Source organism: Podarcis bocagei, assembly GCF_964188305.1.
Source record: "Podarcis bocagei genome assembly, chromosome: 14".
NCBI lineage: Eukaryota > Metazoa > Chordata > Lepidosauria > Squamata > Lacertidae > Podarcis > Podarcis bocagei.
In genome coordinates, this window is record NC_138139.1 from 19,674,300 (window position 1) to 19,697,551 (window position 23,252).

Genomic DNA, 23,252 nt, shown 5'->3' on the forward strand with positions numbered 1-23,252 from the left:
CGCTAAGCCGCTTATCAGCTGATCTGATCAGCAGATAAGCCGCTAAAAGCGCTAATAGCGCTAATCTGCTAATCCTTCAATGGGCTTGCTTCGCAAGACGAAAAAACCGCTAGATGAAGAGAATCACAGAACGGATTCTTTTCGTCTTGCGAGGCACCACTGTACAGTATTGTCCCATATTTTGATGTAAAATGCTGCATCCTGTATTGATGCACCTTTGTCCTGTATTTCAAGTCTTCTCTCTCTCTCTCTCTCCCTGCCAAGTTAGGGATCCTCTCCAAATGCATGTGTTTGAAAGAGTGTATTTAAGTTCTGGGTAACCAAGCATAGACAGATCTACAAATTCATGTGTGTGCCTGTACGTGTGTGACAAATTCCGGAGGGGCCGTCCTGTTAGGCTGTAATAGATCATAATGCCTTTCTATTGCAGTTGGAAAGACAATAAGGTCCCTACCAGAGCAGAATGGCAGACCAAGTTGTTGGACTATGCAAAGAAGGCAAAAATGACCGGGAAAATCAGAAACTTCAACAAAGGTTCAAAACTTCAACAAAGAACGGGGAAAATTTATACAGTGGTACCTCGGGTTAAGTACTTAATTCGTCCTGGAGGTCCGTTCTTAACCTGAAACTGTTCTTAACCTGAAGCACCACTTTAGCTAATGGGGCCTCCCGCTGCCGGAGCATGATTTTTGTTCTCATCCTGAAGCAAAGTTCTTAACCTGAGGTACTATTTCTGGGTTAGCGGAGTCTGTAACCTGAAGAGTCTGTAACCTGAATCGTATGTAACCCGAGGTACCACTGTACTATACTTGAGAGGCCACTGTAAGCATTTGAACTCTTTAGCCGGTCTTAAATAACTCAAGTAATGTTACACAGACTTTGGACACAATGGAGAACCGAAAAATTAGATGACTTATAATATGTAGCTGAAAAGGTTAACTAAAGGTTAACTAAAGCACCCATGTAGGGGAGGAGGGAAGTCTCAAGATTCGGAAGAATCTTGTGTAATTTTTATTATTTGTGATTTGGAATGTGAACAAATTTGTAAAATCAAATGAAAACTATTTAATTAAAAAAAATAGATCATAATGGTTTGCTTTGAAGTCACTTCGCATCAGATGGAAAATAAATAAATCGGGGCTCCCCCCACCCTACCCTGTCCTGTATTATACCAGAACAAAGGTGGTAAACCTATTTCAAGCACGACTGCGCTTAGCCAAATGTTGGCGTCTAGGCGCCCAGCAGCCCATCCCGGTCCGCTCACCCATCCCTCCAAATGGGCCAAATGGCTTTCCTTGCGCTGCTGTTGCTCCTGCTCCTTCCGACGCCGCTTGCCATTGGCTCGACAGCCGGAGCACGTGGCGGCGGGGCGTAATTGGCAGGCTGAGCCTTAAGGGAAAGAGGGGGCGGGCTCGCTCGCTGCCTTGGGCTGCACTGAGTCATTCGCCTGTGCGGAGCAGGAACACAAACAGGCGGCAGAACTTGCCGAGCTTGAGCGGAGCAGGACGAGACGGGACGGGAGGCGCGCTCAGCCCAGCCCAGCCCGCAGGGGAACGACGCACCATGAAGGGACCCAGCTCCTCGCAGCTCCTGCTGGGGCCTCTCCTCGCCTTCTGTCTGCTGGTTGCTGTCAGCGGTGAGCAGGCAACGCCGATTTCCCCTTCCCTTCTCTCGCTCCGCTGCCTGGTTTTTGGCTACTGGAGGTGGTGGGTGGGGAGCCCTTCTTAAATTGCGCGCGGGGCGCCTCGAAGGCGAAGCTGCCCTGGCTTTAAATCCGTTTGTCAGCCCAGCCCCTCTCGATTTATTCCTTCGCTGCCGACCAAATCCTTCCACGAAACTCGCGTTAGAGCGCCGTGAAATCTCGAAATGCCCATTTGAAAAGATCAGCCGAACGCACAAGCAGGGTATGTTTACGCGTTGGGTTGGAATGCGGTTTGGTTAGGGTTAGGGAAAAGCGCTCTGTACATGCTCGAGAAGTTCTGTGCACAATGATGGATTCGCCAGGGGCGGCGGGCGGCGCTAAGTCCTGGCTTTATTTTTATGGTTCTCCTCCTCCCTGCCTGTGTTTTGGGGCATTTAGCCTTGGCAAGCTCTAAGACGAAGACCTGGTTATGAAGTTTAGAGAAGCAGGCCCTGTGTTCAAATTGTGGAGGGAAACGGTGGGGGAAGGGAAAGGGAGCTAGTGAAATCCACAAGCCTCTGACTCGCCCAGTTTTAGCCTATCTGTATCGTTCCTCAGTAACATTTTACAAACAATAGCTAGTGGGATCAACACAAAGAGTAAGACTGTGCTCTCTTCCCCCACCCTCTGAACCTTGACTTGATTTGGGGATCATCAGACTAACATTTTGCAATGTGGGAAAATAGGCACCATATTTTCCCACGGGAATTGGTCTGTGGAAATCAAAGTGAAAGGAGAGCCTAAGGGGGCCTGCTCTAGGCTTTCAGGGTAGTTTTGGTGCTAGAGATGTATATTTGTTCTCCTTCTATACCAACCTATTTCCAGGACTTAGGTACGTGTGCATGTTTGGTTAAAGGGACTTCCTAATAAATCTCCCAAGGGTCCTTTTGGGTGCTTGTGGGCAAGATGTCGGTAGGCTTTTGTGGGGATGTGGAAGACACTGGATCAGTGCAGTGACTCAATTCCGAAAGGAGCTTAGGGACGTAGGAAGCTGCTTCCATAACCAGTCAGATCATTGCTCTGTCTAGCTCAGTTTTGTCAACACTGGCTGGCAATGGTTCTCTGGACTTTGAGGCAGAAGTCTCTCCCAGCCCTACCTCTGAGCAGTGGCCCCTCACAAGGGTTAATCTTACTTGGAAGCTGCTGTCTGGAAGTTTTACCTAGATATGCACCTCCATACTGAGGCTCCTATAGCTTTAAAGGCACCATGGTTTGGCTTAATGTTGCATACAGACCTTGGCCCCATGGTTTGTCTTGCTCCAGACAAACCATGCACTTTAACCAAGGTGTGTTCCTGGCTTACCGCTTTATCTAGGGTAGACAAACCATAAGTCTGGGTTTTAACAATATGCCAAATCATGGCTTCGTCCCTTGTAGGGCAGCGGCATTGGGGAGGAGTATTGTCACAGTGATCTTTTATTTATTTATTTATTGGTTATTCATTAAATTTGTATACTGAACTATACCCGCAGGTCTCAGGTTGCAACATAAAATCACAATATGAAAACATGAAATACACAATAAAAACAAAAGTTCCCTTCAGTCAGGGAACCTGCTTGCTTGCACTAAGCCTTGGTTTGGTTTAGTTTTATGTGTAAGTTGGGCCAAAGTGATGGTCTGAAATTAAAAACTACTACTTCTTGCAAAATAATTCAACTCCTTTTCTGCTCACCATGGAGGTACTCTCAGTTGCCTTGAGTATGAAAAATCTCCTCTTTCCGAAGTGTGCCCTGGATGACATTAGGCCAGTTGCTTTCTCATAGCCTAACCTACCTCTCAGGGCTGTTGTGAAGATGCAGTGTATTGAACTCCCTGAAGAAACAGTGGAATATAAACAAATAAGTACATAGGGACACAGGAAGCTGTCTCAGGTGGAGTCAGATCATTGGCCCATCTAGCTCAGTATTGTCTGCTCTGGCTGGCAGTTTCTCCAGGGTTTCAGCCATACATAGAGTTGCTGGGGATTGAACCAGCAACCTTCTGCTTGCAAAGCAAATGCACTAACACTGAACTGTGCCTCTTCCCTAGTAAGCTCTTTGAAAAGTAATTCCAAACAATTGCTTTCAGATTTGGGATGTAAGCATCATATTTTTCTTACGCCCTATCCATGGTAAATAGGCCTTGAACAGCCAATATAATATAGTACAGCGATGGGGCGAGGGGAGATCTGGGCCCCATCTGCACTATGCATTTTAAAGCATTAAACAGTTGTGATTTCCCCCAAAGAATCCTGGGAACTGTAGTTTGTTATTTTCATTCTCAGAGCTACAAGTCCCAGAGTTCCCTGAGAAGAGGGATTGGTTGTTAAAGCACTCTGGAAATGGTAGTTCTGCTAACTGAATGGGGGATCTTCTAATGACTCGGCACCCTCAGCAAACTACACTTCCCAGGGTTCTTTGGGGGAAGCCACGACCAATTAAAGTGGTATGATACAGCTTTAATGTGTAGTGCAGACAAGGCTGTGGATATGATAGTGGCTGGTGATCACCTCATCTGCAAGGAGTCAGATTCCTAATTGCTTATAGTACTAGTAGCAACCAAATGACTCCCGATTAACACTGCTGAAAGGAAACTTGGGATTTTTTGTTTGCAAGGACTGTGAGCTCCATTCGGTTTTGGTACTTGGAGCAAACACTTGGGCTCAGAATTATTTAATTTTATATGCATTTCTTTTCTTCCAGTTTCCCATGGGTGGACCTTGGGTACATAGTAAAAACGACAACAAAGCATATTCTCCAAGCCTGAATTTTGCTCACCCCTTTTCTAGTGGATAGGCTGTTGGACTTGGGTCAGGGAGACTTGGGGTTGAATCCTACTTGGCCCTGAACCTCATTAACCGACTGTTGGCCAACAGCTCCCTCTTAGCCTAGCCTACCTAACAGGGTTGCTGTGAGGACAGAACATGCGTTCATGGGAAGGAATCATGTGCAGTATGCCGATCTTGAAAGGAGAGCAGGATAAAAAAACAAGTTAGCAATAGAATGAGGAAGTTGAGGGCATATGTTCCTTGTAACATCTCTTCCCACACTTGGCAATGCTCCTTTGTGTGGTCAGAATCGGGGATTTTTTCTTCCACAGTTTTACCTGGTTCCTAAGGCAACTGCTGGAGGAGAGAACACAGCATATTTATATTTCTGATTGATGGTGACAGTGGGGAGGAGACTGTTTAAATGCTTACTGCAGGGCTGTGATGGGTACGGGCCTGAACCCAACAGTGAGCTAAGCATTATCTGCCTCCTCTTGTTAGCACTTTAGGGCAGAGTCAGCACTTCTAAGTCTTTGTTGGAGGAGGAAAAAAAACAACAACCCGGAACTCAGGACAGTGGAGGTGCAGAGATGTACGTAGCTGAAAGGGATTAGACTGGATTCTGCATGAATGAAAATCCCAGTGGATTCTGCTGTTGGTGCAATCTGTCCTCTTGTCTTCTTTCCTTTTTAAAATTCTAACAAGTTCCACATCTGGCAACCTCTGGGCCATCCAGCCCCCTCGTTGCTGAGAAAGGTCCCCCACTCACTCGCCACACCAAAATATAGGGGTGAATAGGGGAGCAGCCTCTGATATTTGGCAGATGGGACACTGGTGGCGCTGTGGGTTAAACCACAGAGCCTAGGACTTGCCGATCAGAAGGTCGGCGGTTCGAATCCCCGCGACCTTGTCCCTGCTCCTGCCAAACTATCAGTTCAAAAGCACGTTAAAGTGCAAGTAGATAAATAGGTACCACTCCAGCGGGAAGGTAAACAGCGGTTCCGTGCACTGCTCTGGTTTGCTAGAAGCGGCTTGGTCCTGCTGGCCACATGACCCGGAAGCTCTGTACACCAGCTCCCTCAGCCAATAAAGCGAGATGAGCACCACAAACCCAGAGTTGGTCACGACTGGACCTAATGCTCAGGGGTCCCTTTACCCTTTACTTTACTATCAGGCCCACAGGGTATTTAAAGTATATTGCTTCCCCAAAAGAATCCTTGGAACTGTAGCCTGTCAAGGTTGTTGGGAATTGTAGTTCTGCAAGGGATAAACTGCAATTCCCAGGGTTCTTTGAAGGAAGATGTGGGCATAAAATGTTCTTTAAATGTATGGTGTGAATGTGACCTAAGCCACCTTCAATCAGTGATGCCCCTGCAAAAATAATTCTCATTCCTTCTGCCAAGCGATTTAGAGTCAAGCGTACAGAAAATGCTACTCTTCCCAACGAATCAAAACTCTCTAGGAATGATTTGGGCTTTTATTTGGGGGTCATGAAACATAAGGGATAGGTGGGCAACAGGAATTGGGGCTATTCCAGTTCCAGGCAAGATGAAAGGAATGAAAATGTTATTTTATTATTAAGGTATTTATATCCCACCTTTTGACTTGGAGTTCCATTGTCACAGAAATTGTAGCAGGAGTTCACAGACAGGAGAGTCGCCCTTTAAAACTCACTTTTTCCTTTGCACGCTGTCTACTTTCCCCTTTTCTCTAGCCTTAAAGGAATCCTGTTTTTCCCCAGGCACTTCTGATTCTGGGAAACAGACACATTGTTCTCACACATGGGGGCATGATTGTGTTTCTCATCCGATTTCCTTGCCTCGTGACAGTGAGTGAAGTGATAATTGGGAATTGGTTCTGACCCAACAGTCCCGATGCAGACACATAGTATTCTTTTAATCATTAGGCAATCCTTCCCTCTGCAAGCAGACAATAGTTTCTTATCCCAACCAGAAGATACGTTTCCCCCTTTCCATTGTTTGCTGGTTTGTTTATCAGGGCCAAATGGAATGAGCTGGTTTTTAAGTAGTAGCTAATCAAAGGACAGAAACATTCTTAGCCTGCAGTCAGAATGGGGGAAAGGAAAAGAATATAAAGGAGCACCAATGGGTGTGGAAACAAACTTTTTATTCTGCAGGGACTCCCTAAAGAGGACCCTTGGTTGTTTAGTCGTATCCAACTCTTTGTGACCCCATGGACCAGAGCACACCAGGCACTCCTGTCTTCCACTGCCTCCCGCAGTTTGGTCAGACTCATGTTTGTAGCTGAGAGAACACTGTCCACCCATCTCGTCCTCTGTCGTCCCCTTCTCCTTGTGCCCTCCATCTTTCCCAACATCATGGTCTTTTCCAGGGAGTCTTCTCTTCTCATGAGGTGGGCAAAGTATTGGAGCCTCAGCTTCACGATCTGTCCTTCCAGTGAGCACTCAGGGCTGATTTCCTTCAGAATGGATAGGTTTGATCTTCTTGCAGTCCATGGGACTCTCAAGAGTCTCCTCCAGCACCATAATTCAAAAGGAACAGACTACATGTAGGATATGACACTGCCTTGTACCAGATCAGGCTTCTTGTTCACCTAGGCTAGTACAATCTACTCTGTTTTATATTATAGTTGTTGCTATTTAAATTTACTAGTCCCTTTATAAATTATTATTACAAAAAGCATAAAACAAAAACAAAATTTTAATCAACTGTATTTTTACAAGGCAGGATTAAAACATCCCACTCACCCAAGACCTAGCAGAAAAGCCTGGCACCTAAAATATGTAATGATGGCACCAGGCAAGCATCCTTCGGGAGAGCATTCTGTGAGTGGGGAACCACCACTAAAAAGGCCCTGTTTTTGTCCAGATCTCCCATGGAGGGGGCACATGAGATTTTAAGCCATTTTTATCTACACCACTGCCCAGAGACCTCTCGCTCTGAGGCTGCTTAGACATGTCAATAATAAATAAAAGAAATAATAACAGATACTCAGATTGGCAGCAGCTCTGAAGGATTTCTGGTGCGACTCTCTCTTCTATGACAATTGCCTGCTACCTGTCCTTTCTAATTGGAATTGTTTGGGATTGAACCTGAGACTTTTAGAGACTTCAAAAACCATGTTATACCAAGTCAGGTCACTGGCCTGTCTAGCTTCAGATGTTAATGATTAAAAGGGTTTATATACCACTTTCATTTCCAGAAGAACTGCTTAGGCAGTCCACAAACAAATAAAGGCAGACATCAAAATTACAAGTATAAAAGCAACTGTAAAAAGATAGCTTCCTGGAATGAAGATGTTATTTTATTATTAAGGTATTTATATCCCGCCTTTTGACTTGGAGTTCCATTGTCACAGAAATTGTAGCAGGAGTTCACAGACAGGAGAGTTGCCCTTTAAAACTCACTTTTTCCTTTGCACGCTGTCGACTTTCTCCTCTGCTCTAGCCTCTTCCTTGAAATAGTAAGCGGCTTGCAGAGCTGTGCAGAGACCTACTTAATGCCTGTCCTATTAGGAACACACCAGGGAAATTAATTGGTTCTGCTGTAAATTGAGGGTGAATGCTGCACGCCCCCCACCCCGCCCAGAGAAGCTCAATTCATAACCTTTTCATGAGAGATAATATGTTTTATGAATGGGAAACCATGCTTTGTGAATGAAGCTCATGTCAAATTATACATTATTAAACCAAAAGGTGGACAGAACAGCAGTGCTCGGACTGTATTTTACCCGAGCAGCCACCTCTGAAGATGTAGCCAGGAACCTCAGAAATCCCTCAGTGGGCTGAGAATATGTCAAGTGCTCTGTAACTGGGTTGGAGGAAGTTGCTCATCAGTAGAAGATGGGAACTGTCAAATGGGGGTCTTTTGCTTATCAGAGAATTTGGGCAAGAGCAAGTAGAACAGATCTGGGAGGGAGAAGGAGACAGGGGTAGTTAAAGTGTCTGGACAGGGAAATTAAATGTGTCTGACTATGGATGGCGGTTCAAGACAGGCAATTCAGAAAGTACCATGATGGACAAGTTTGGAAGCTATGTAATCACACATGCTCCAATTTTGCTGAACATCTCATGGATAATCTTCCTGGCACTTTCTGAGATTTTAAAAGTTGCTGCCTCTATTGTTTTCCTTGACGCTTGCATTTATTTTATTTTGGATTGTTTTATGTGATGTTTTAATGTGTTGTGAACTGCTTTGAGATTTTTTTCTTTAAAATATAAAGTGCTATAGAAATGAAATGAATAACAATAACAATGAAAAACTTCATCCCGGTGGAATGGCGCCTAGACATTCCATTGGGGTGACCCAACAGTGATTAGCTTATATACCAATCTGGGTTTCTAACACTGGTCCTCCAGGTGTTTTGGATGAAAGCTCCCATCATCCCTGACCATGACAATGCTGGCTAGGGCTGATGGGCATTGGAGTCCAAAGCAGATCAGGGAAGGTAGATCTAGTTGTTGTTGAACTTTAGCTCCCACCAACCTCAGCTGCAGGACTGCTTGAAGCACTGGGGCATGAATTTACCCTCCCTTAAAGGCAGCCCCAGAGCAGGCGTTATCAGCTCTCCTGCTGTGGCCCTGGCATCTGTCCCAAAATGCCATGTTCTGAAATCACCTCTACTTGGCTTCTGAAACTTCTGGGACGCTGCCCATCCTCAATACAGTGGTACCTCAGGTTAAGTACTTAATTCGTTCCTGAGGTCCGTTCTTAACCTGAAACTGTTCGTAACCTGAAGCACCACTTTAGCTAATGGGGCCTCCTGCTGCCGCCGCGCCGCCGGAGCACAATTTCTGTTCTCATCCTGAAGCAAAGTTCTTAACCTGAAGCACTATTTCTGGGTTAGCAGCGTCTGTAACCTGAAGAGTATGTAACCTGAAGCATATGTAACCTGAGGTACCACTGTACAGCCAAATATTATTTTCCCAGCCTTTTAAGAGTTAGAAACTTGGTGGTGGGGGGTTGTTTTTAAATGAAAACTTGGGGTTGTATTCAACTAACTTTTTTAGACCAATTGAAATGAATGCCCATTAAGTTTGATGAGTCAATTCCATGGGTAGACAAACTAAGGCCCGGGGGCCGGATCTGGCCCAATTGCCTTCTAAATCTGGCCCGCAGATGGTCTGGGAATCAGTGTGTTTTTACATGAGCAGAATGTGTGCTTTTATCTAAAACGCATCTCTGGGTTATTTGTGGGGCATAGGAATTCATTCATTCCCCCCTCCCTTCAGAATATAGTCCGGCCCACCACATGGTTTGAGGGATAGTGGACTGGCCCCCTGCTGAAAAAGTTTGCTGACCCCTGGAACTCTTCAGTAAAAGTTAATTCAGTACAACTCAGAGGTTCACTGAGTAGGGGAAAAAGGGTTCTCTGGAACCTGGATTCTGAATTTTTTCCCCTTACCCTTTTGTAAAGCTCTGGCATTCACACATCCCTGCTGATTGCCAATGCTTTTCTGTTCAGCCACCTCCTTTCACTGAAGACGCTCAGTGCTGTTTTTTTTTTTTTTTGTTTGTAGTAACTTGCCCACTCCACTCCACGGGAACCCGGCTCTCACTTGCATTAATTGTCCAAAAGGCGGGCAGAGAGACACAGAGGGCAGCTAAGTACTCCTGTCTGTTTGGGAGCAAGTCAGATCGGAAGCGACATCTCAGATTCCTATGGCCATCCCTTCCTCCCTGGCTGTGGCTCGTGGCAGCGCATTGATGGAAGATGAGGTCATCTGGCACCAGCCAGGGCGACAGCACAGGCAGTGCCGGATCTCTGTTGCTTTTTTATTTTCCCTTCCCAGGCTGGGCTGTGAGAGCTGCCCATGCACCTCTGAACACAGTTTGGAGCCTGGTTTCTTCTTGGCACACTGGAGGAGCAGAGTGTTAGGAAGTGAGATTAACCCCAGGGACTTCTGCTATAAAAAGACTTACGAGCAATAATGCTGGGAGGAATAGCTTAAGCTAATGAAATCTGTCTGCCATGGACGTTAAAGCCCTACCCCAGCAAACAAGGAGCCTGGAGGCTATTTTTGGAGGATCTGCCTTGGGTCCTCTACAGTGGGAGATTCAGAAGAGGCAAAACGAAAGGAATTCCTCAAAGATAAAGTACTTCTTCTCTCTGTGCATAGTTAAACTGTGGGATTAACTTCTGCAAGATGTTGTTGTAAACAAAAATTGCCCTTTTGCCTTATGGGGTATCCAAGAGCCCATATAGAGTCCTTACATAGGTTCCCTATTGGTAGGAGAGAATAACAGAGGCCAGCCAGAGAATATTGAGAAGCAAAGCAGCTAGTAAGCTTGATCTTTATTGATCTGTTGCAACAGGGTACTCCCCTCACACGCAGGAGAGGAAGAGGACCCAGAACAATGGCGTGCAAGGCCTTATAAAGACTTTTGAAATTGCCACCCTGTAGATCAAAACCACCCCCAGAAACATCATACATACATCACAGAAGGGGTATAACCTAAGACCACCCCTCAGATACATCATACCTACATCACAGAAAAGGCGGTCTAAACAGAAATTTGAATGTTGTTTTTCTCCTGTCGTTGTTTATCTCCTGTCTGGCAGGTTACTTGATTGGATTGCCTGGGTAGCCTGGCCAGTCTTTTGTAATGATAAATACTTACCGTATTTTTCGCTGTATAACATGCACCCGACCATAACACGCACGTAGTTTTTAGAGGAGGAAAATCCGTAGGCATGCCACCCGTAGGCATTCCCTCCATAACACGCACAGACATTTCCCCTTACTTTCTAGGAGGAAAAAAGTGAGTGTTATGGTGCAAAAAATACGGTAGTTCCTAGGCCATGTCACAGGCTCACACCCTATTCATATCTTAAATGTGCCCTTAAGACAGGATTTGTGAGGAAAGAGACAATGGGAGGTTTCCCACTTTGACCGTGCAGAGAAAACATTTGCTCAGTTTAGGAATCAAAATGGTTCCAGGTCGGTCTTCCTGTGCTGATCTATGTACGTGCTTGATTGGTACGCTTATGAACATTACCATATGTAATGGGATGATTAGCTGCTTGTGCGTAAAATCGTGCTCCCTCAGAGTTTGTGCGGCTCCACAAACCTCTGTGTGTGACAGAGCTCCTCAAACATGTCTGCTCTTAGTCACTCGTAGAGTCTGACAGTGGCTGTCTGCGGAAGCGCTTCCAGCAAAGAAGCTCCTTCACGGAAACGCGTCTCCTGGACTCACGGCGTGACAGTTTCCGGCGAGGTGTGGGTCTCCCTATGGGAGACTCAGATACCTCCCCACTGTTCTCGCTGGAAGCGTCTCTGAGCCCTCCCTCCTGCTCGCATTCCCTCAGAGAACCACTCCTCCCCCTGCTGGTTCCTTCTTCAGCTGTTGAGTCTCTTTCTTCCTCCCTGAGCCCCTCCACCACCTGATGCTCCGATGGCAGTTCCCTGACATCCACCTCCCCTCCAGGGCCCCCCTCACCCCTCCCATTTCCTCTCCCCTGGGAGGTGAAGGGTTAAAACCCCGAAAAGAATCTTCTTCATCTTCAGACGTCTCGCACAATTCCCTCCATCGATCGCCGTCCTGGCTCGCTGAATCCTCCTCCTCTTCGGAATCTGTGAACCCCTCCAACTCCTCTTCTTCGTCGGTGGTGGCAAAGTATTCCCTCCGGAACCTCGCTACAGGCTGAGGTTTACGTGGGAACCTCTGATGAAAAGTTTCTATTAAAACTTCGTCATTGACATCCTCTGCCCTAACCCAGGTGTTTTCCGACTCCGGTTCCCCTTCCCACATTACCAAATACTCTACTTGATCTCCCTTCCACCTGGAATTGAGGATCTCCGCTACATGGTAGCTGTGTTCCTTCTCCTCCATTGCTGGCCCCCTAGTGACCCTCCCTTCTCTGTCCCCTTTATACGGTGACAGCAACGACCTGTGGAAAACTGGGTGCAGCTTCATGTGGTTCGGTAACCGGAGTCTGAAAGCCACTGGGTTGACCTGCTGCATGACTTCAAATGGGCCCAGCCTTTTGGGTCTTAACTTCTTACAACCCCCTTTGAATGGCAACCCTTGGGTTGACAGCCACACCTGGTCCCCCACCCTAATGCTTTCACCTTCCCTTCTGCTTTTGTCTGCCTGCCTCTTATATTCCTCCTTAGCCCTGTTTAAGTTGAGTTGGAGCTGGCGATGGATCGCTTCCATTTCTTCAACGAACTGTTCTGCAGCTGGAACGCTCCAGTTCACCCCTTCCCCCCCTGGGAAGGCTCTGGGATGGCACCCGTAATTAGCCAAAAAGGGGCTCATCCCCGTGGACACGTTCTCTGCATTGTTGTAGGCAAATTCTGCCAACGCCAGCTTCTCCACCCAATCATTCTCTCTGTCATTCACATAACACCTCAAATATTGCTGGAGAACACCATTAGCTCTTTCCGCCTGCCCGTTGGTTTCTGGATGACGGGCCGTTGAGAAATTAACCTCTACATGCAGTAAGCTCATGAGCTTCCTCCAGAACCTGGAAGTAAATTGTTTCCCTCGGTCTGAAACCACCCTCAAGGGGGCGCCATGCAACCTAAACACATTTTCTACAAACAATTTAGCTGTTTCTTCTGCTGTGACCGCATGTGAGCAGGCTATAAAGTGGGCCATTTTAGTTAACAGGTCTACCACAACCATGATGGCTGTTTTCCCTCTAGACCTTGGCAGATCAGTCATGAAATCTATTGCCACTGCTTCCCACGGTCTTTCAGGTGTGGGTAGTGGTTCTAATAAACCTGCCGGTGCCCGCCTCTCCCCCTTGGCTCGTTGGCATTGTTCACACCCTCTCACATACTCCCGCACATCTTCCCTGACCTTGGGCCACCAAAATTCCCTGGTAACCAGCCACATGGTTTTGTGTTGCCCAAAATGCCCTGCTGTGGGGCTATCGTGCAGTTGCTTGAGTACCTTCTCCCTCAATTCCCCTTCGGGTATATATAACGCTCCCTTGTAGTACAATGCCCCGTTTCTCTCCTCAAAACCCCCGGGTTTGTCTCCCTCCCTCCTGAGACCCCTGAGTTTGTCCTGGGCGTATTCATCATGCACCGTTCCCTCTACCAATTCCCTTTGCCCCACCAATGCCGCCCCACACACCCAGCGGTCCTCTGGAATGACATGGGTCTCTTCGGGTGCTCCCTCCCCCTCCAAATATTCAGGTTTGCGTGAGAGAGCGTCCGCCCTAACGTTCTCTGGGCCTGGCACGTAACAAATCTCAAAGTTAAATTTGGAGAACTCCTGGGCCCATCTCAACTGCCGTTGGTTGAGCACTCGCGCAGTTCTCCAATACTCTAGATTCTTATGGTCCGTGCACACTTGCACCTTATGTTGTGCACCAATTAGCAGGTGCCTCCATTTCCGGAAAGCCTCATGAATAGCAAGAAGTTCCCGGTCGTACACCGTGTAGTTCCTCTCGGATTTGTTCAGCTTTCGCGAAAAGAAGGCACACGGTCGCCACTCTGACTCCTCCTTCCCCGGCTGCAGAAGAAGCACCGCCCCTATGGCTCTGTCAGATGCGTCTGTTTCGACCCTCAGCTTCTTTTGTAAGTCCACATGCAGAAGTTGTTCTTCAGAGGCGAAGGCCCTTTTCAGTTCCTCAAACGCTCGCTCCGCCTCCGCCGTCCATACAAACTTCTTTTTACTGCTGAGACAGTCCGTAATGGGCGCCGTCAGGTGTGCGAAGTTTCGGATGAACTTACGATAAAAGTTTCCAAACCCTAGGAACCTCTGCACATCCTTCTTGGTTTTGGGTGTTTTCCAGTCCAGCACTGCCTGCACCTTGCCGGGATCCATGGCCAATCCCTTGTCTGACAGGCGGTACCCCAGGAATTCCACCTCCTTGGTATGAAACTGACACTTCTCCAGTTTCACCCACAGCCTGTTGGCTTGCAGCCTGCTCAACACTTCTCTGACGTCTCTCACATGTTGCTCCTCATTCTCCGAATACACCAACACATCATCTAGGAAGGCAACGCAATTCTTGTAGAGCAAAGGACCCAGTACGTGGTTCATAAAAGATTGAAAGCACGCTGAGCCTGCTTGTAATCCAAAAGGCATAACGAGATATTCAAATGCCCCCAAAGGGGTAAACATGGTGGTTTTCCATTCATCCCCTTTCCTTATACGTATCAGGTTGTACGCCCCCCTTAGATCCAGCTTTGTAAAAATCTTTCCCTTCCTCACCCTGGTCAAAATATCATCAATCCTGGGCATAGGGAAAGCCACTGGTTCTGTCACTGCATTTAACCGCCTGAAATCACATACAAGTCTCGGCTTGTCCGTGTGCTTTTTATCCACAAAAAACACTGGGCTACCCCCCGCTGCTTTGGACTCTCTGATGAAGCCTCTCTTCAGGTTCTTGTCAATAAACTCTCGCAACTCCTGCATTTCTCTGTCTGACATGGCATACAACTTGCCCACAGGAAGCTGTGCTCCAGGGAGTAAATTGATCTGGCAATCAAAGGGCCTATGCGGGGGTAGTTGGTCAGCTTCCTTCTCGCTGAACACGTCGCTGAGATCTGCATACTGTGGTGGTACCTTCACCTTCTCCATTACTTCAGTCCCTGCTAGCGTGGCTTGGGCCCCTGCTGAACCCTTTTCCCCTTTGCAGTGTTCTAAGCAATGTGCTGAACCAAAGGAAACCACTCTTTGATGCCAGCCCACCAGCGGATCATGTAGCGCTAGCCAGCTCATTCCCAAAATAATGGGAGCGCCTCCCAAGGTGGCCACATTAAACGCTATCAGTTCTGTGTGCCTTGCCACCCTCATTATCATTGGGACGGTCTGCAAGCTGACTCCTCCTCCCAACAACTCCCTGCCATCGATCGTGGTCACCTGCAGGGGGTTGCTTAAAGGGATCGTCTGTATCTGGTGTTCAGCAGCAAACTCCTTGCTCATAAAATTGCAGGAGCTGCCTGAGTCCAACAGCGCCTTTATTTTTAGGGGGTGTCCATTTTGCAGCTCTAGCGACACTTCAATCACTCGAGCAGGTTGAGGAGCTTCTGGCACGGGCACTTTCACTGCTCTTTGGCCTGGCTGCAGTGCCCCGACTGTGGCAACCAGGCGTTGGCTTTTACCTGCTCCGTTTCTCCCTGCTCTCCTCCCTCAACAGCTCCCACCATCCCTTGCCATTCCTTCCTCTGGGGGCAGACTCTGGCAAAGTGTCCTGGCTGTTGGCAGAGATAGCATTTCCGGGCGCCCTTTCCCTCCTTCTTAGCCCCCTCACTGGGTTTTGAAAATGCGCGCGCGCGCGCTGTTCCGATTTCCATCGGCTCTGCCGGCGGGAAAGCTGGCTCAGGAATGTCTGGAATGCGGAACTCCTTCCAACGTTCCCCTCTCCCTTCCCGCCTCTCCAAGGCTCTTGCCTCCTGACGCGCTCCTATGGTCAGCGCAGATTTGGTCAGCTGATCCATAGACACCGCCCTGGGGCTCCGGGACAGCTCGTCTTTCACAGCCGAAGAAAGACCTTCTTCAAATAGCATCTGAATGGGTGCCGCCGATAAATCCCAACCCAATCTGTGAACCAGCATGGTAAACTCAGTCCAGTACTCACGGACAGATCGGCTTCCCTGCTTGCAAGCCATTAGCTGTCTGCGCACCACCCCTTCCTCAATATCGCTGGAAAACATGATATCCATTGCACGAAAGAACTTCATCGTGTCCTTTAGGACGTCATTGTGCGTTGCCATTAGGGGTCGAACCCAGTCTCGCGCCCCTTTCTCAAGATGCCCAATTACGAAAGCAACTCGCGATTCCTCATCAGGGAACTCATCAAACTGCACATTAATGGCATATTGCATCTCTGTCCTAAAGGCATGGTAATCCTTGGGGTCCCCCCCAAACTTCTGCACCAATCCTGGTACCTTTCTGGGGAATTGGGTGGCTCTCCCCTTCTTGTCTGCATCCTGAGCCCTTCTCTCCTCAAGCCTCGCCGTCTGCAGCGCAAGTTGGACTTCCAACGCTCGGTATCTTTCTTCCAAGCTTGGACCAGCTCCAACCCCTGCTCCTCCGGTTCCGGCTGGGTCGCTCATGATGCTTTCTCCTGCACAGGCAGCGTACAGAGACTGTCAGACTGCTGTAATGGGATGATTAGCTGCTTGTGCGTAAAATCGTGCTCCCTCAGAGTTTGTGCGGCTCCACAAACCTCTGTGTGTGACAGAGCTCCTCAAACATGTCTGCTCTTAGTCACTCGTAGAGTCTGACAGTGGCTGTCTGCGGAAGCGCTTCCAGCAAAGAAGCTCCTTCACGGAAACGCGTCTCCTGGACTCACGGCGTGACAGTTTCCGGCGAGGTGTGGGTCTCCCTATGGGAGACTCAGATACCTCCCCACTGTTCTCGCTGGAAGCGTCTCTGAGCCCTCCCTCCTGCTCGCATTCCCTCAGAGAACCACTCCTCCCCCTGCTGGTTCCTTCTTCAGCTGTTGAGTCTCTTTCTTCCTCCCTGAGCCCCTCCACCACCTGATGCTCCGATGGCAGTTCCCTGACACCATATATCTAAGACCATAAAATTCCTATCACAATGATGACTAGAGCTAGGCAATATATCAATACATCGCCCCAAACCGGTTTGAAGTCCATATTGTGATACCGGTTTCATAATTTTTTGACCTGGCAATATGTTGCGAATCATCATGTGCGTGTGTGTGCTGTGCAAAAATCACGAGGCATGAAAAACTGTGAAGCCAGCCAGTGCTTCGACATAGCTTCCCTAGGCATCTGTTTGGCCTCTGTGAAAACAGGATGCTGGAATAGATGGACCTAATTCAGCAGGCTATTCTAATGTACTTAAGTATACACAAGTACTTCTCCACAGAGCACATAGTTAACTATGGAATTTGCTGCTACACCAGGTGTGGGAAACATTTGACCTAGTTATTGTTACTGTTATTTTATTGAATTTATATACTACCGCATACCCGGAAGTCTCAGGGCGGTTCAGAGAAAAGATAAACATAAAAACCACAACTTACATAATCAGAATAAAAAGAACAACCCAATAACGCCCCCCCCCAAAGAGCCACTTTTTAAAAGGGCATAGGATGTCAATCAGAGCAATCAAAGGCCTGGTTAAAAAGGAACATTTTTGCCTGGTGCCTAAAGGTGTATAATGAAGGCTCCAGGCAAATTTCTTTGGGGGAAGCATTCCACAGACAGGGAGCCACTGCAGAGAAGGCCCCGTTCTCGTGTTGTCACCCTCCGAACCTCTCATGGAGGGGGCACACAAAGAAGGGCCTCAGAAGATGATCTCAAATGGGAAGAGGTGGTCCTTGAGGTATTGCGGTCCTGAGCCATTTAAGGCTTTATAGGTCAAAACTAGCACTTTGAATTGGGCCCGGAATTGGTAGCCAGTGCAGTTAGACCAGGGTTTTACTTGTTGCTGAACTCCTGTCAGCCCCAGCAAGCATTGCCAGTTGCCAAAGATGGTTTGAGTCAGATGCGCCATCTTCTCAAGACGATTGAGGGGGCCCAACGTGATGTGATGAGCCAAACTCCCTCTGAACATTGAGAGGGCCCGCCCCCCTCAAAAACATGGTCCTCACAGAACTGCTTCAGCCCCTAGGTGCTGGTATGCCTGTTGGGAGTTGTAGTTCAGCTACATCGGGATGCCCAAAGGTTTCCGACGCCTGTGAGGATGCTCCCCCCCCCACTTAAATAATCCCTAGAAAAACAGGCAGGATAAAAATAGTTTCTGGGGATTGTTTTTGTTCTATTTCATAGCACATGCTGTACCACTGAGCTGTTGCCCCTCTCCAAATACAGTGGTACCTCGGGTTAAGTACTTAATTCATTCTGGAGGTCTGTTCTTAACCTGAAATTGTTCTTAACCTGAGGTACCACTTTAGCTAATGGGGCCTCCTGCTGCTGCCACGCCGCCGGAGCACGATTTCTTACGATACGATACGATACGATACAATACAATACAATACAATACGATACAATATCTTTATTGTCATTGTCCCTTGCAGAACAATGAAATTGAAAACTACATAAAACTACCACAAAACTACATAAAACTACATAAAAACTACATAAAACTACTACAAAACTACATAAAACATTCAAAAACCCCTAAAAACTCTAAAACCCCATTTTAAAACACACTATACTACAGAAACCCCTTATGCTGAGTTTAGAACCAGAATTGCATTAGCGCAGAAACTGTTTTTCAGGCGGCTAGTCCTGGCCTTTCTGTTCTCATCCTGAAGCAAAGTTCTGAACCTGAAGCACTATTTCTGGGTTAGCGGAGTCTGTAACCTGAAGCGTATGTAACCCAAGGTACCACTGTATGTTTTCTGTGACCCCTCCCCCACTCCTGGACACAGTTGGAAATGGGAACCTCATACAAATCAGCATCCTGACCCCCGTTGGTATTTATGATTCAGAAGTGGTGGGGAAGAGGGACCTTCACTACAAAGCTGCTGCCTTGCACTGATTCACTCCCTTGGTTTTCCAGGTGACTTCTGTGAAGAGAACAAGTGTCAGAACGGAGGAACTTGCCTGACCGGCATCACCGAATCTCCTTTCTTCTGTATCTGTGCAGAAGGCTTTACTGGGATTGATTGCAATGAAACCGAGAAAGGTAAATGTGGTGTTCGGAGCACGGGGTTTATCGTTAGAACTTAAGCAAGCAGAGGATGGTTTATGATGATTATTAATACAAATTTATAGGCTACCATTAAGCCGTCAAAACGATGTGCATAATGAGAATGGAATAGAACACAAGCTCTAAAAAGAGTAAAACCAACTCAGGATGAGTGCTCAATAGTGAAGTTGCTTGGAGGAGCCCGGAGAGGAAAATGCAGGATATGTAAAAAAAGGTAAAAGGACCCCTGCATGGTGAAGTCCAGTCAAAGGCGACTATGGGGTTGTGGCTTTCAGGCTGAGGGAGCTGGTGTTTGTCCACAGGCAGCTTTCCAGGTCATGGTGGCCAGCATGACTAAAGCGCAGAATACCTTATTCTTTGCTCTATAAGACACACCTAGTTTTTAGAGGAGGGAAACAAGAAAGCAATGCAAAGCCTCTTGAGCGAAGAGGCAGGAGCGCTCCCGCTGCGCTCCCGAGCCTTTGCGTGGCTAGCCCTGAAGCCAGGAGAGCAAGAGGGATTGCTGCGCTCTTGCTCTTCTGGCTTCAGCTATAGCTGCGCAGCCTGCATTCGCTCCATAAGACACACACACATTTCCCCTTTTTAGGAGGGGAAAAGTGCATCTTATGGAGCGAAAAATACGGTAGATAGGGCATTGGATAAGGGACTGATCTGACTCCTGACACAAGTTCTGCAGTGGTCTCAGAATCTCTCCACCTTGGGACCCCAAATGCTTACTGCAACAATGGCAGAGTTAAAATAAGTGCAAGCACATCAGTCCTGCTAATTATGCTATTGTTATTCCATTGCACTTCAGAATATATTTTGCAGTGCTAATGACATGCACATCTCATTTGTTGGGAAAGGATATTCACATCCCGATTGCCATTTGCAAACCATCAGCTGCTCTGACATACATGATTTCTTTAGAACATAAGGAGTGTCTTGCTGGATCAAGCTAGTGGCTCATCTAGTCCAGAACCCTGTTCTCACAGCGGCCAACCAGATTTCTAATGAAACCGCATGTGTGTTGGGGGCGCTGATAACTCTGGCAGGTGGTGGTTTGTCGACCTTCTCTTGCATAGTTAAATGTAGCAGGGGCTGTGAGATGTTCTTGTTTGCATCTAATTTCTCCTTCTGCACCACTTGTTTTCAGGTGCCTGCCACCCAAACCCCTGCCAGAATGGGGGCGAGTGCCAGGTGGTTCCCAACAGGGGCGACGTCTTCACCGAATACCTTTGCAAGTGCCCTTCGGGCTACGAAGGCAAACACTGCGAAAACAGTGAGTGTGAGATGTGTCTTTGGGAAAGTTGCAGCTGCAAATGGAAGAGCAGCTCGCGCTGGCTTGGAGCAAATGGCCCATCAGTCTGGTACCCTGTTTCCAGCAGTTGTAGCTATGTGCCTCTAGGAATGCCCCCAAGCAGGGCAACAGCCACCTCTTGCAATTACATCCATGTTTATAGTAGGCCAGATTTTGCATTTATATCTCTTTCCCTCTAAGGAGCTCGAGGGCAGTGTGCATAGTTCCTTCTCTTTCCCCATTTTTTTTCATAATAAATTTTACTATTTTATTTTCAATTTCAATCCAATAATAGCCTCATTATACCAAATTGTAATACAATTACTAATACCAATTGTTCAAATACCAAATTCTATAATTTAGGTGGCCTACCGTGTGCTAGAGTTGATTGTTTGATGATTTTCTTTATTTCTGCGTTCCAAAATCTTAGTTAATTTCAATTACATTCTGGTCAAAATAATAATCCCTTATACAACAACTGCAGTATTAATAACTTACATTTGTGTTGACCAATAAATGATTTATAGACATACAAGTGAGGCACTCAAACTATATCCTTGTTCTTCCCGTGTGTGGCAATTCTGTCCCTTCTCTTTCCCCATTTCACCCTCACAACAACCCTGAGAGGCAACCAAGGGTGAGATGTTGTGACTGTGGCTCAAGCTCACCCAGTTAGCTTCCTGGCAGAGTGGGGATTTGAACCCTGGTCCTGCAAGTCCTAGCCTGACATTCTAACCAGTGCACTATACTCGCTGTTCATACTCCGTACTCTCCTCTGCGAGTCTGTTGTTGATGGCAGATACAGCTTCAGCCGGTAACTGTTACAGCTGTTCCGCAAAGAAAATCACAATTTATCTGTCTTTTGGCAACTAAAAGTAGCATCGAAGATAGGAAAAGTACAGTGGTACCCTGCCTTATCTTCTGTTTGGCCACAAATGACCTTCAGAGATTTGCAGTCTTAAGACATGGCTGACAAATGCAACAAAGCTTTCTTTTATGGTTTTCTTTTCATTTATAGAGTTTATATCCTGCCCTTCCTCCCCAAGGAAGGCAGGGAGGCAAATAGATATACAAGAGAAAAACACATCAAGCCAATTCTAAAACGGACCAAAACATTCTAGCAGCAATTACAATTTGAAGCATGCTTCCATCCACCAATCTTGAGGTTGCTAGGAACAATATTCTTAAGCCATCAAATGCATGGGTATTTAGTCAAACGGGGATCCTGATTTAGCTGCATTGGGGGCGAGCAACTCAATTCTTCTTTCCTTTTGGCTGTAGACATGAACGAATGCTCTTCGCAGCCCTGTAAGAATGGAGGAACCTGCTTGGATCTCAGTGGGGACTATGCCTGCAAGTGCATGCCGCCCTACCTGGGGAAATCCTGCCAACTCCGTAAGTTCCTGCTCCGTGACGGGTGTGGAGGGTGGTAGTGATGAAATAACCAAGATCCGTTTAGAGCACAGCTGGTGAATCATTGGTCCTGCAAATGTTGTTGGGCTAGAACTTGCAACATCCATGACCATTGGCCTTGCTGGTTGGGCTGTTGAGAGTTGGGATCCATCAAGATCGGGGGTGGGGTGTCTCCCATTTGTGATCCAGCCCAATAGTCTGCTTCTGAAAACTAGCGGCTGGAAGACCCTGGGGAAGCTTGCAAACAGGTTGATGAACTGAAGTTTATTTGCTTACACTGATATCGGTTCAAAGAGCTCAAGGCAACATGCACTGATTATCTTCCCACCCTCGAGTTTATTCTGTGAGGTAGGTTAGGCTGAGAAGACTCCCAAGTGGCTCAGAGAGCTTCATGGCTGGGATGGGATTTGAGCCTGCTCCTAGTCTCTTTCTTTCTTTTTTTAAAAAACAAACAAACACCATTACGCCAGCATCTTGTATTCAGAAATATATAGAAGATTGTATATACGCAAAATAAAATTCTGCCCATGGATAACCCAGTTTCTGCATTGAGTGTTATCACCTGTATACATGCAGAAATCTTGCAAAATTCTATAAGCCAATAGTGAGTTAAGGTGCCCTCTGCATGGCTTCCAACTAAGCTCTAATCTCTTGCAGTGCAAATAAAAAGATATATATATAATGTGTGTGTGTGTAGACACACACACACACACACACACACACACAAACAAACAAACAAACAAATGACCTACCTGTGCAATGCCCTACACTAGCACTATACAGTAGAATGAAAGACGAATTCTTCTGACTGATTTGCCCTTTCCAGATCAGTGCAGGAACCAAAATGCAGCTATCCTTCGCAATGTTCACTTCTTCACTTTTCCAACCAAAGCGTATGCGCAAGAATGTGTACCTTGGGGGGAAATGTATACACAAAAATTGCGTCTGTATTAGAGAAAATAATGCATGCAAATTCTACATGTAGGGGGAAACTGCTTGCAAAATGCATATAAAGGCAAAAGTGCATTCTGAAATTTATGTTGAGAGAAATGCATTTTTGGGAGGAGAGGGGAAGATTGCAAGACTGGGAAAAAAGACAAAATGACATTTACAGATTCAACCATCCCTACAAGAAAGCCTCTTGAGTGTTCACCACCGTTCCTTACTCTCTTTTAAACTTGGGTTCCCGCTCAAGCTATGCCTGCCCAGTTCTCGTGAACTTCACATTTACACGTCAGAGATAATTAACACGTAATTGTCTTCTCTGCTTAACTTAATTTAAGCATGAAGTGATTTGAGAGTCTCAGTCCCCCAAAAGCTCCTCTAGGACTTATTTTCATGATGTTCTGCTTCTTGGTGACACTTTTATTGCATAAACAAATTAGACACTTGAAGGGAGATAAGAACTAGAAAAACACATTATTCTGAATAACCCCACAAAGATATTTCCCCTCCCATCTCCTTGAGGGCTTCTTTGCTAGAAATAGGGAGCAGGAGCCATTGGCTTGAGAACAGCATTCCTTTGAGGTTGAACCAGAGCTTGCACCCACCTCCGGTCAG

General features: G+C 46.9%; 1 protein-coding gene across 2 annotated transcripts in view; it reads left to right on the top strand.

Moving 5' to 3' along the window:
• The first annotated feature begins 1,422 nt into the window (after window positions 1–1,422).
• MFGE8 (milk fat globule EGF and factor V/VIII domain containing) overlaps window positions 1,423–23,252 on the top strand; it is a 34,843-nt gene continuing 13,013 nt past the window's right edge. Inside the window, exons 1-4 of one of the 2 annotated variants that reach the window (XM_081171211.1) lie at window positions 1,423–1,636; window positions 18,851–18,976; window positions 20,136–20,261; window positions 21,561–21,674. In XM_081171211.1, the coding sequence (XP_081027337.1) occupies window positions 1,564–1,636; window positions 18,851–18,976; window positions 20,136–20,261; window positions 21,561–21,674 (439 nt within the window). In that variant the 5' untranslated portion in view covers window positions 1,423–1,563. The remainder of the gene's footprint in view (window positions 1,637–18,850; window positions 18,977–20,135; window positions 20,262–21,560; window positions 21,675–23,252) is intronic. The other variant, XM_081171212.1, reaches the window with a different exon arrangement.